This window comes from Phycodurus eques, chromosome 6 (assembly GCF_024500275.1).
Source record: "Phycodurus eques isolate BA_2022a chromosome 6, UOR_Pequ_1.1, whole genome shotgun sequence".
Lineage (NCBI taxonomy): Eukaryota > Metazoa > Chordata > Actinopteri > Syngnathiformes > Syngnathidae > Phycodurus > Phycodurus eques.
The window spans coordinates 19,532,920-19,546,666 of NC_084530.1; the positions used below are offsets into that span (position 1 = coordinate 19,532,920).

At 42.5% G+C, this 13,747-nt stretch overlaps 1 protein-coding gene across 3 annotated transcripts in view; it reads left to right on the forward strand.

Moving 5' to 3' along the window:
- Positions 1–6,551: 6,551 nt before the first annotated feature.
- The window catches only part of cacna1ab (calcium channel, voltage-dependent, P/Q type, alpha 1A subunit, b), a 102,345-nt gene continuing 95,149 nt past the window's right edge, over positions 6,552–13,747 (forward strand). For all 3 annotated transcript variants that reach the window (XM_061680615.1, XM_061680614.1, XM_061680616.1), the window contains exons 1-2: positions 6,552–7,070; positions 7,157–7,296. In XM_061680615.1, the coding sequence (XP_061536599.1) occupies positions 6,912–7,070; positions 7,157–7,296 (299 nt within the window). In that variant the 5' untranslated portion in view covers positions 6,552–6,911. The remainder of the gene's footprint in view (positions 7,071–7,156; positions 7,297–13,747) is intronic.

The window sequence follows — 13,747 nt, forward strand, 5'->3', positions numbered from 1 at the left end:
TACGCAAAGAATCCCACGAGAGGGTGCATCCCTCCGTCTGACGACATCGTCAGTGGGTCGCCACTCAAGCAAACGTGTCACTGGGCCCAGACGGCGGATTGGCCTTGTCACTCTCTAGAAAAAAGGAAGGGGAGGGGGTGGCTTCCGAGGTCAGCAAAGCTGTCAATCAAAGTGGCGTCCCGGCGGGCCAAGACGCTGAGGAGGATGAAATGAAGATGAGGGGAGGAAGGAGGAGATGGATAAGTGACACTTTAATTAGGTAAAGCCTCGCCCGGGCTTTCAGGAACGACTTTTATGGCGCAATGGGGTCGGAGCGTCAATACGCTGACACGCTTTGACTTAAACACCGGCCAGCTGCCTGCTGCACTGGCTTACGGGCGCTTTTTATTATTCACTCCAGTCTGTGCTCATTTAGCCAGCCTACATTGTCGCTTGTTGTCTTTTTGTACATATTTCCCACTTGGGTCAGGTGTCCCGTCATTGATTTTATTTATTGCAAAGATACTGGTGTAAAACTTGACGTGTAGATTTAGAAACTGTGTAGCATCTGAAATTATGTTGTATTTTTATGTAGAAAAGAGAAGTGCTTTGATGCAGACACTTTCAATTTCAATGACCAGTCCGTGTTTTAGCATCTTGAACAGAAATGAGGTATTTCAATGTCTGAAGTCTGTGGTATTTCCGGTGAGTCCCACAACGCAGGTCAGTGAGCTGATATGACCCAATCATCTGAGTCTCCGTTGTTTCTGTTGAGTCCGTTGACTCGTGTCAGTGAGCCGATACAACTGAATCATCCAATTCCGTGGTATGTCTGATGAATCCGCTAACATAAGTCAGTGAACTGATACACCTGAATCATCCAAGTCTGCGGTGTTTCTAGTCTGTGTGTTTTCCACTAACCCAATTCACTTAACTGATGCAAACAAATCAGCAGTCTGCCCTGTTTCTGGCGAGTCAGTGTGCACTGTTCCCTATGAGTCCGCTAATTCAATTCGGTACTCATTAGTCTGTTGTGTTTTCGATGAGTCCCCTAACTCGTCTTTGAACCGATACAACGGAATCAGCCTGGTGTGCTTTGTTTCTCGTCAGTCCTTTTACCTGAGTTAGGGAACTGATACAACCAAATCAAATGAGTTTGAAGTGTTTCCTGTGTATCCGCTAACTCTAGTCAGTGAACCGATACACCCGAATAATCCAAGTCTGTGGTGTTTCCTGTGAGTCTGCTAACTTGAATTTGTGAACTGATACAACCAAATTCTCTGATTGGTCTCTGTGATGTCTCCAGGAGTCTCCTGGAGACTGGCAAGGTCACCGAGGAATCACAGTGAAATCGAACATATGCATATGTTCGAATTCAATGGAGACATTTTGGCGACTCCTCTATATGCTCACTAAAGAGCAAAACCTTTACGAACCTTAATGTCACAAAATCGTAATCAATAGTCACTGAAATTTATGTTCTCGACTTATGGCCTCTGAAAATATCAAAATGTTCGCCCCAATATTTTGGATTTATTTTATTTTGGACACGTCACACGTCAAATAACAAAGTAAACACTCCTCTGTCTGGAGTCCTCTCATTTTTCAGTCCATCGGCGGTGTGCGACATCAACCAAAGTCAAAACACCACTAACAGCCAGGTCAGAGGTCAACTGTTTGAGACTGCCAGGGCGAGGAGGGCATGTCACTGAGGATCCCTTGACTCTTTAGTTTGCGCCAAAGTTTCAGCGTGGGGATTTGTTGTTTTTGGATCAAGTGGAACTGACACTGTTACCATGACCATATTGCCATTCCCAATGCGGCTTTCCTTATTGTGTTTGCTCACTATTTGGCAGGTCCAAGTCTGAGTCTCTGACATGCTTATTAGTTAATTCTGCTTAATTACTAGTTCATTATTTGGAAAGTCCAAGCCTCTGGTACACTAGTCAAAGGATACTGCTGAACTTTTGGTTTGTCATTTGGGAAGTTCAAGCCACGGTAACACTAGTCAATCAATTCTGTTAAACTTTTGACTTACTATTTGCTCGGTTCAAGCCACTGTAACACTAGTCAATCTACTCTGTTGAGCATTGTTAATCAGTCGATTCTGTTAAAATCATAGCCCACTATTTGGAAATGGTCAATCTACTCTATTAAGCGTTCGCTCACGATTGCGTAGGTCCAAGTCACTACGTCTAGCCGATTCTGTTAAACTTTGGCGTCTCCATTCAGCAAGTTCACGCCACAATGCCACTAGTCAATGTACTCTGTTAAATAGTGGCTCACTAATTGACAAGTTCAAGCGGGCCACTGTAACTCTTTTAAGTCTTGGCTCACAATTTGGCAAGTTCAAGCCAGTGCTGTAACTCTAGTCAATTCATTCTGTAAACGTTCAAATCCACCGTAACACTAGTCAATCGACTCGAAAAATCTTTGGTATATTATTTGACAAGTTCAAGCCACTGTAATGTTAGTCAATCTATTAATTGTTGGCTCACTACTACAACTGTCAATCTGTTCTATTAGTTGTAAGCTCACAATTTGTCAGGTCCAAGCATCTGCAGTACTGGTCGATCAAGTTTGTTGAACATTGGCTCACTATTTGGCAAGTCCTTCTCTCTGCAAAATGAATCAATCGATTCTGTTAAACTTTTCGCTCACTATATGGAAAGTTCAAGTCACCGCAGCACAAGTCAATCAATTCTATAAGTGCCTGTCTCACAATTTGGCAATTCCAAGCCACCGCTCCCATCAATTCGTTATCTGTTTCACTTTGGATCACTATTCGGCAACTCCAACCCAACTATTACATTTGCGAACTTTTCCTTTTTTCTTGCCATTTAGTGTGTTACCATTAGCATTATGTGTGCAAGAGACTGATGCAGTGATGCAACTTTTGAAACATATTTAGCTCGAAACTGCTTGTGAATTGTCCATGTGTGCGCGTGTGTCGGGCCGCACCAGGAGAATATGGATTAGAAGAGGGGTGGCGTTAATAATTACAGTCTTTAATCCTCTGGACACATGCACCCAGTCACATACACATACCTTTTAATTAACAATTTGGCGCTGAGGAGCTACACACTTGGCTTAATTATTTGAGGCTCACCTGGGAGGCGTAAAGATGACATCAGTTTTTCAAATCCCCCCTAATGGCGGAACCAGCGGGGACGGATTTTTCCTCTCGCATTTTTCCCGCCCCTGGCTGATCTCGTGTAATGCGGATTTAACGTTGGTGCGCGGGATGACGGAGCCGATGTCAGCGACACAGCTCGGCATAAAATGGATTACGAATTTAAAAAGGAAGGATGGCAGAGCTCAGAGCATTAAAGGCGTGAGCATCACGCTAAGGGCTTTAATGATTTAAGCTTGTTGGAATATTAAATCTTTTACGTTTGGGTGGAAAACAGGAAGGTTTTTTTGTGAAAGCCATGCGTAGGGACAACCAAATTCAAAACCTTACCAAATATTGTACCTGTGTTCGTCCTGGTTAAAATGTTTTTTTCATTCGCTCCTCCAGGAGTTTATATTTGAAAATTCAGTCCCTGAAGACAGTTTCACCTGGCATAAGGACATTTGGTTGGCATGTTAATCATGAGTAGGCCCACAAAAAAGTCTCGAGAAGCCATGTTTCCAAAAAGGCACAAGAATTCTCTCATTTTATTTTGAAGTCACCATAAAACATGTACACGTTTCCAAAGTCCAGCTCCTGAAAGCTAGTTTCACTTGGTAACATCTTTCGTAGGCATGTCTATCATGAGTAGACCCACAAAAAAGTCTATAGAATCCATGCCCAAAAAGACAGAAGGTCTGCCATTTTCTTTTGAAGCTGCAATTTTTGGCTCATTTTGGTGAACATTTTCATTTGGCTTGGTAGTGCCCCTGGAATTTTCTGAAAATTCAGCCAGTTTCATTAGAAACATTGTTCAGCATGCCTATCATGCGCAGCTCCAGAAAAACCATCTCAAGAAGCCAGTCACAAAAAGACACAGAAGATCTGACATTTTGTTTTGAAGCTGAAATTATAGGTTCATTTCATGAATGATTTAATTTACATTTGGGTAGGCAGCACCCAGAGTGGTTTCTGAAAATTCAGCCCCCAGAGCCAGTTTTACTTAGCAACATCCAATTTGTTCAGCATGTCAATCATGCGCAGACCCAAACAAAATGCTTCACATAAAGTCTAGTCTGCCTTTTAAATTTTTATTTTTTTTAAAGCAGCCATTTTAGAATCATTTTGGCCATTTTATGGGTCCTTCAAAGACAAACCAAGTGTAATTGGACAGATAGCATAAAACTGAAGGATTTGAGATTTTGTCATTGCACGTGGGCGGAGAATGGAAGCAAAATTTGATGAGGGGTGTTCATTTTGGTGAAAATTTGGTTTGGTTGGTTTTTTTTCTTCCAAAATTCAGCCCTTGAAACCAGTTTTTACTTACCCACATGAAATTTGGTATGCGTGTCTATCATAAGTATATCCACAAGAAAGTCTCAAGAAGCCATACATGAAGAGACACACAAAGTGTGTCATTTGATCTCAAAGTGAAAATTGAAATTGAAATTTCGTTCAGCTAGGGTGAACAACGAGCAACATATTGTGCACTGGCTTTGCGCCTTCTACATGTCTGCTGATTGTGATTGTACTGTCTGCGTGTGTGTGTGCGTGAGTGATAGTCTGTTTCGAAATCAGATCTGCGTGATTCACCAGCTTGATGAGTCACTACAGCAGCATTGTATGCATGCACATGGAGTGTGTGCGTGTGTGTGCTCTTTGTGACTAATGTAGAAGGTGCTGATGTCATGCTTGTCCTCGCTGCTGAAGTCCTCATTTCCTGAACATTCATCATGAGTGCACAGCACACACGTTTAAAATAAAGTGAATATGACCAATATGACCATTGCAAGTAAACTTTGTGTGTGTGTTCAGTAAGCGACATGGGCGGACGTTTGGTCTTCAGATTTGTGGCTAATGGTGAACCGTGTGTGTGTGTGTGTGTGTGTGTTGCGTCGTCTTGTCGGCCATCACTTCTGTCGACAGCTTTACGGCTGCTGAGCTAGCAGGAGGCTGCGAGGATGTTTGTTAGCGCGTCTCCTTACATGAGAAGCTTGCGAATGTGCGTACTTTGCGTGTGTGTGTGTGTGTGTGTGTGTGTGTGTGTGTGTGTGTGTGCGCGTGTGTTCATAACTTCTAAAGCCGAACAAAATTTGTTCAGGGACGCTGTCAACTTCCACAATGTTCCCCTGGGAAATAATGATATCACCATCATGATAAATGCTGTACAGGACGCATTTGAAGTCATATTTTGTCATTGTTAACTGTTATGCAAGTGTAAGGGGTTGAACGACTTAAGTTTTTTGTTTTGTCATACACTATATTGTGCTGAAAGCTGAATCGAAGTCGATGAATGGATGATGTCATCGCTATTTTTTTTTTTTAGCACAGTACAGCGATCCCCAACTTTTTTTGCGCCACAAACCGGATTCAAGTAAAGACGATATGATATGTGATATGTGGTGCCTTGAGATGGGAGTGAACTAACTGTACCGTATATGATCAATATAATTCTAAATGACTACAAAACGCAGCATCCAAGAAAGTATATCACACATGCATGAAGAAAGAGTGCAGGGAGGGGCACCACACACACACGCACACGCAGAGGGTGTGTTACCTCCTGCTTTCAGCAGCTTGTTAGGCCAGCAGTGTCTTCTGAATAATAGATGCTAAAGCCGGCTAGCATGTAACACACGCACGCACGCACGTACACACACGCCAAGGAAGGACTAAAAATCAAAAGACGCACCACATGGAAGACCACCACAGGGTTCTGACCTTGCACGTTTACTGTGTGAGTACTTGTTAGCGTACACACACCTGTCTCATCCTCTCACGTCAAGCGTGATCCGAGGCCATCCTCGGGCCGTCGGGGTCAGTGTCAACTTTGCATCTGGTATGTACACGCACACACAATGCACTGAGCTAACAGGATAATGACTGACCAATTAGGCGCAGGCTTGATCTGTCTGGATGTATCCAGTCATCGTCGCCCCTCCGGCGGCCATTACTCAGGCATGGACACACACATCACAACAAAACGCAGTTTGCTGGTTCTGTGTGGCTGTGTTTGTTTGAAACAGTTTTGGGGAAAATTCAGCACCAGAAGCCAGTTTTACTTAGCAACATAAAATTTGGCCATCATAGCTGTCATGAGTATACCTGCAAAAAAGTATCAAGAAGCCATTTTGGGGAAAATTGGCATTTGGTTTTGTTGTGACGTCGGGGGTCTTTTTTTGAGAATTCAGCCACCCACATCCAGTTTTACTTGGTTAGTTAGATACAGTACAGTCCATGAAAAAAAAATATTAACCACCTTGTTTCTTCAATTTCTTGTTCTTTTTAATGCCTGGTACCACTAAAGGTATATTACTTGAATAATACAATGAACAGCTGAATCCAAAATACTTTGTCCTATTTGACATGCATAAGCTTAATTGTCTTCTCAGATATATTGGTTATGATCAAGGAAAGCATAGAAAATGTAGAAAAATTTGGGAGGCATCTGTATCATGGGTAGAAGTCTAGCAGCCATGCTTGAAAAGGACACAAGAAGTCTGCCATATTGATTTGAAATGGAAATTTCATGGCCAATTTGGCCATTTGCAGAGGGCTTTCAAATTTGTTGGGTTCAGTAGTGCCTCAGCGTTTTGTTAAAAGCCAAAGCCAGTTTTACTTAGCAACATGACATTTTGTGGACATGTCTATCATGATTAGACACACAAAAAAGTCTCAAGAACCCATGCTGAAAAATGGACAGAAAGTCAATGGTAGTGCCATTTTTGCGTCGAAGCAACAATTATAGTATCATTTTGGCATTGAAGCTTCAATTGTTATTTTCATTACTTTGATGACTGGCCTTTGTCAATGTGTATGAATGATGCTACACACAAGAGCAAGTGTTGTTTGTTTCCTTAACCGAAGCTCCACTCCTTTTGAATGGATGATCCTCACCACAATCATTGCAAACTGCATCGTGCTGGCACTGGAGCAGCACCTGCCCGACGGTGACAAGACGCCTCTATCCGAGCGCCTGGTAATGCACAAATACGCTGAAATGTGGGGTCTTTATGCTCTTTTTTTTATGCTCTCGATTGTCTTCCCGACTTCCTCTTACCGCAGGAGGACACGGAGCCCTACTTCATCGCCATCTTCTGCTTCGAGTCAGGAATCAAGATCCTGGCGCTGGGCTTCGCGCTGCACAAGGGCTCGTACCTGCGCAACGGCTGGAACGTCATGGACTTTGTGGTCGTGCTCACTGGGTAAGTTGTTGCTTTCCTCAGTTATCGTCTTGTGCGATCTCAAAGCAAATTGTTTTAATTCGTGGCAGTATATGTTTTCCGTCATGTTTTCGCATCTATAAAGTATCATATTTTGTATTGTTGGACCTCCCTGTTGCCCATTCTGTTTTCAGGGTCAATGTAGACTTAAGCCCAGATTTATTTGAAACCTAGTTAAATATTGTGCTAAAGTGATTGTTTTATTTTAGAATGCATATCTACTGATCTTCTGAATGATGCAAGAATGTGACATTTTGGGTGTGTGGTGGGACACCTTACGAGCATTACCTTATGTGGTCAATAGAGGCAGTATAAAGCATGTCATATTTAGGGCCATGCTTACGTCAAATACATGACCTTTTAGGGCTAGTCCATACTCAAAAACACACTGCGATAGGCAGGCATGTTCATCCTGGTGAAATTTTACATTTGGAGGAATTGCAAAGTTTGGTTGACATGTATCATTAGTAGATCCACCAAAAAGTCTCAGGAAGCCATACCTGAAAAGATACAGGACGTCTGCCCTTTCCAGGGGTCCTTCAAACTACCAAATTTCAACCACATAATTGTAAACTTGGCAAAACACGGATGCTTAGTGATAAGTAAACGTGAGATTTCATGATTTCTTGTGTGCCAAACATTCCATCAGTGTGACTGAAATAAACACCTGGATGCTGGACAGCGCAGTTGAAATTTCCTAGATTCCTGTTGTTTCTTGTGAGGGAATCAGGCAAAATTAATTCTGGTCAATACATTTTTTTTAATGTATGTATTTATTTTTTAACCTGTCCTGTTCAGCTGCATGCCCTAGCAGAATGGTGGATCTTTATGCCTTTGTGCTGGAACAGTTTTGCTGTGCTCCCTCTGCTTATTTTTAATTTTATTTTATTATTCTGATGTTTATTGAAAATGCAGCCGGACAGAAAGGGGTTTTAGGGGACAGAAAGAGGGATTGAGTGGACAAGAGGACTAGAGGTGAAAACCACAGCAGAACAATAGTGAGACAGTGTAGATATTTGAACACAAGTATCATTACAACAGTCATTTGTCAATTGGGGCGGTGGGGGAAGCAGCCGGTGAGGACATGCAATAACTAACCAAGAGAACAACGTAAGAGAGGACAGGATGTGGGAAAATGAACAAGGCAGTGCTATTGACAAGCGGTGCGGTGGGGTTCCTTTTTTTGTAGTGTCTAAACACCTATAAGAACCTGTGAGTTAATATGTTAGCATAACCTGTGTTGTCGTTAGTGATCCCAGGACAAGTAATTAAAGCCTATAGTGTGTCTATTGAACGTATTGGTGAATGAACACCATATGACATGCGTTAGTGACCGGCGGAGCGAAAGGGGTGGGGGGTGGAGTGTCGACCAGACTGGAAACCAGCACAGATGTTCCAGCACCCGGCCCGGCGCCTACCCCACTATACCTGGTGCCAGTATCCCAGGGGACCCTGAATGAGATATGAGTCTGCCCAATGTGCGAAATATGTACAGTGTGAGTACTAAAAATGTGCAGTGTATGTGAAGTAAGAGGCTAGACTCCCGCGGGTCCGGCCACAGAGAAAAGGGGGAGGTGCTGATATCTACCATGAAATGGTAAATAAATGATAAATGGACTGCACTTATATAGCGCTTTATCTACACCATCACAGTGCCCAAAGCGCTTTACAAAGCCTCACATTCACCCACTCACACACAACCTCATACACCAATGGGCGACTGCTGCCATGCAAGGCGCTACTAGGGCCACTGGGAGCAAAATTAGGGTTTGGTGTCTTGCCCAAGGACATTTCGACATGCGGACAGTCATAGCCGGGATTTGAACTAGTTACCGTTCAGTCACTGGACGACTTGTACTACCTACCGAGCCACAGCCGCCCACAACACTTTACATTCACACTTTATCTCTGCTGAGCGAGGTGTTGATCACAATTGTATCTCTATGTTAGCAGCTAGTGAGCTAAGCTAAGCCAAAGAGAGTCTTACACACTGTCGTCATGGGCTGTTTCGTACTCCTTGAACACTGGCAGCAAGATCCATTCCACACATCCACACTCCACACACAGATCTAATTGTGAATATTACTCCACGGCGGACTAATATGCAGCCTGAGGTTCAGCCTGTACGCTCGGGACCTGTAAATCAAAGTCTGCTGTGTGTAAATCTAATGCGTTATTTCCCAGTGCCAATAAAATTTTAAAACAATGTAAATCAATATATTTTCGACCGGAAGACTAACTTGCCGAGCACAGATCGCTGCAGCCAGATCTAAGGAATATAAATCGATACGTCGATGTAATAAATAAATTGTTACACCTCTAATCATTTGATATGTCTGTATTTGAGAGGATCAATGATTTTGGACATGGAAAATGTCCAAAATCTAAATCTAAATTCCAAAAAGATTGAAAATAAAAAAATATATATTGCAGACTTAAAAATACAGATTTTTATCAGGTATGAAAATTCTAATTCTGGACAATTTCATCAAAAATCTCTTTGTTTTAAACAAGTGCTATCGTATGGTCATATGATGCTATGTGACATCAAAGAACCACTGTGAGGCCATCTGGTCAGATTTGAGTTCACCCTTTTATAGTGCACTCATTCAAAGTCATTCAAAATTACAATATGGAACATTAATTGGAATACAATCAAAGTACTTTTCAAATTCAGTTTGAAAAAAAAAAAAACATTTAAAAACAAAATGTAACTAAAAGTAAGTAATGTATACAGTGTCCCCCCAAAAATGTACTCACTGTATAATTTTTTGTTTTCTTAAATTTAATGGTCTGTTCATGTTTAATTTACGGGTGGTATGAAATGTATACAGGTTGTAATTACATTCAATTATAATGTTGTAATGTATCCCTGAATCTATTTTCCAAACCGCTAAGTAAGGGGTTGGGCGTGCTGGAGCCGATCCCAGCTATCTTCGGGTGAGAGGCGTGGTACACCCTGAACTGGTCACCAGCCAATCGCAGGGCACATATAAACAAACAACCATTTGCAATCACATTCACACCTACGGGCAATTTAGAGTCTTCAATTAACCTACCGTGCATGTTTTTGGGATGTGGGAGGAAACCGGAGTGCCCGGAGAAAACCCATGCAGGCAAGGGGAGAACATGCAAACTCCACACAGGCGGGGCCGGGATTTGAACCGGGGTCCTCAGAACTGTGAGGCAGATGTGCTAACCAGTCGGTCACCATGGCATGTTGTAATGTATTATCAGTATAATTTTATCCTATGTATTTATATTTCTTCATGTATTTTTCATAATTTGTTTGCAGATTTTTAAATTGGTTTACTGGCATCTTTACTCTGCTGTGTGTGTGTGTGTGTGTGTGTGTGTGTGAATGTGTAGGCGGTAAGTGGTGTGTGTGTGTGTGAGTGAGAGAGCGAGTGTGTGTTTTTGTCGCGTGATCTAAATATGGCGGCCCAGGAGAGAAGGGGGAGGGTGATGGTGGATGGCAACAAGATATAGTGTTTGTCAGGGAGAGCAAAACACACACACAGCAGCGGTCCTGCTTTGACACGGAGTAGCACGCACCTCTAATGAGAACCCGGCGTACGTGCACACATGCGCACGTCCCCTCAGCGGCATGATCTGAGCATCGCTGCGGGGAGCATCCGCCGGGCCAAAGTGAAATGTCACCTTAGTGAGTGGACATGGGGGCGGGGGCGCGGCCACAGTCGTTATGGCAACTGCTCAGAAAAGTGCTCATTTGGCGAGGCGTAACGGCAAATAAAATACTATGGTAAAACGCTAAGCTAAACGCATCTTTAAAAGCAACATTTTCTCGGACAACTCTGTCTTTGAAGGATCCCAGAAAATTTAGTGGTTAATGGCAGGCCACCAAACAGCCGCAATGCTCTGCCTCCATGCCGTGACAAAAATGTATCGCCATCTGTCAATGTAGTCCACATCATTAACATTTTGTCACAATTGGCAAAAATATTTTTTTCAAAGGACACCTGTAAATGGCCAAAACGACCATGTAATGGCCTCTTCATACCAAAATGGCAGACTCCTCGGACATGGATTCTTTTGTGCTTTAACTCATGTTGTTCAGTCATGCTCACCATTACTGGCACCCGTGAAGTTTAAGTACTAAATGTGGAATATCTCCTGAAGATAAGGAATCCAGAGAAACATTTTCTTTTAGAGAAATTTCTATAGAGAACAATATTTTATGGACAGATGAAACAAAAATAGAGCTTTTTAGCAATACACACAAACAGTATGTTTACAGACGTCACAATGAAGCCTTTAAGGAAAAGAACATCCTGCTAACAGTCAAGCATGGTGGAGGATCCATAATGCTGTGGGGCTGCTTCACTACATCTGGTACTGGAGGCCTTTACTGTATCACAGGTATCATGAAATAAGAAAATTATCTATAGATTTTACAGTGAAATGTCTTATCTGGTGTAAGAAAATTTGGTTTGAGGCGAAGATCGTGGGTCCTCAAGCAAGACAAAGGCCCAAAGCACACATCCAAAAGCACACAGGAATGGTTGAAAATGAAAAAAAAATGGACTGTTTTAAAATGGCCAGCAATGTGTCCTGATCTCAATCCAATTGAAAATCTGAAATCTGCCATTGGGGAAAAGAACCTTGCCAAATGTTCAAGAGCTTAAACAAATTGCAAAGGAAGAGTTTGAGTAATATGCCAATACCAAGTGCGAAAAGCTTATAGATGGATACAAAAAACGTTTGACTGCGAAAGGGTGTGCAACCGAATACTAAGGAGGAGTGCCAATATTGCTGCACGTGCTGTTTTCTGGTTTTTGCGTTGAAATTGCAATATCTAAGTTGAAAAAAAATCCAAAAACTATTTTCTTAGTTGAATTACTTTGGACTTCCAATGAAACGATCCTGATGATATAAGTTTGCTACATTTCTATTTACTTCTGAAGATATACAAATTATACAAAAAATGAAGGGATGCCAATAATGGCGAGCATGACTGTACATGCCTACCAAATTTCATGTTGCTAAGTGAAACTGGCTTGGGGGGATGAATCTTCCAAAAAAACATTCCAGAGGGCACCAGTGCACCAAATGTACATTTTCACTAATGACCCTGAAATCTTTGCTTCAAATCAAAATGTCAGACCTCCTGTGCCAGACTTTTCTGGCATGGCTTCTTGAGACTTTTATGTGGGTCTACTTATGATAGACATGTCTACCAGATTCCAGCTTATTAGGTAACACCGGCTTTGGGAGCTGAATAACACTAGAAGGAAGCAATTTCAAGATGGCATTCGCAGTGCCGCGAACAGGGCTGGACAAACAGTGTAAATAACACAGAGAGGAAGAGGTGGGAGGTAGAGTGCACGTGACACTGTCTCTGTTCCTCCCCCCCCCCCCCCCCCCCCTCGAGCTCCACAGAACGGATGGAAGGAGGGAGGAGGAGTAGGAGGTAGTGAGAGTGATGTATGGCGAGCCAGAGAGCATCTGAGGAAGGAGGCAAGGCAAAGATGGAGATGGAAGGAAAGGGGGAAGGGAGTGTATGTGAGTGCGTGCACGCGCGCGCGCATTTCCAAGCGAGTGCTGCAGTAACCTGTTTTTCCTTGCTCCTCATGATCAATCACCCAGCAGCGGAGCCAGCCTGACACACACTGCTGTTATCTTATGCTCTTCCCTCTGACACACACAAACACACGCTTCAAAGGGATGCGCACAATTACTATGCATGACCTATATGGCCAATTTATGGACATTCAGTCTTCATGTTTATTCATATGCAATGTTTCAGCTCGGGCACGTTTTTATGATTCATCCTTCGGTGTGTGTGTGAGTTATGTTTTTTTGTTTTTTTTTAAATCTTTGTGTGCTCCAATTAAAAAACTTTCACCGACCGGTAGGGTGCTGGTTAACCCAAAAGGGACGTCCCGGGGTAAAGGTTGTCCTCAGGGTTTGATTTCTTTTTCATTGTGACCTATTAATGGAGCTCAACCATCCCATTTTGAAAATTCAGACCCTGAGGCCAGTTTAACTTCGCAACATGAAAATTGGGAAGGGATATCTACCATGAGTAGACTCACGAAAAATTCTGAAGAAGCCATACAAGATAAGAAACGGGAGCGCTGCCATTTTGGTTTGAAGTGGCCATCTTCGAGTCATTTCGTCCAAATATAAAAAAACATATTTTTGAAAAATTCGGCCGTAGAAGCCACTTTCACTTTGCAACATGGAATTTGGTAGGCATGTCAATCATGAGTAGACCTGCAAAAAAATGTCAAAAAGCCATGCCCCAAAAAACACAGGAAGTCTGCCATTTTGGTTCAAAGGTGCCATCTTTGGGTCATTTTGGCCATTGGAAGTTTTACTTAAAAACATGAAATTTGGTGGGTATGTTTATCATGAGTGGACTCACAACATAGTTTCAAGAGGCCATGTCCATTTCACCTTCTTATGGCAC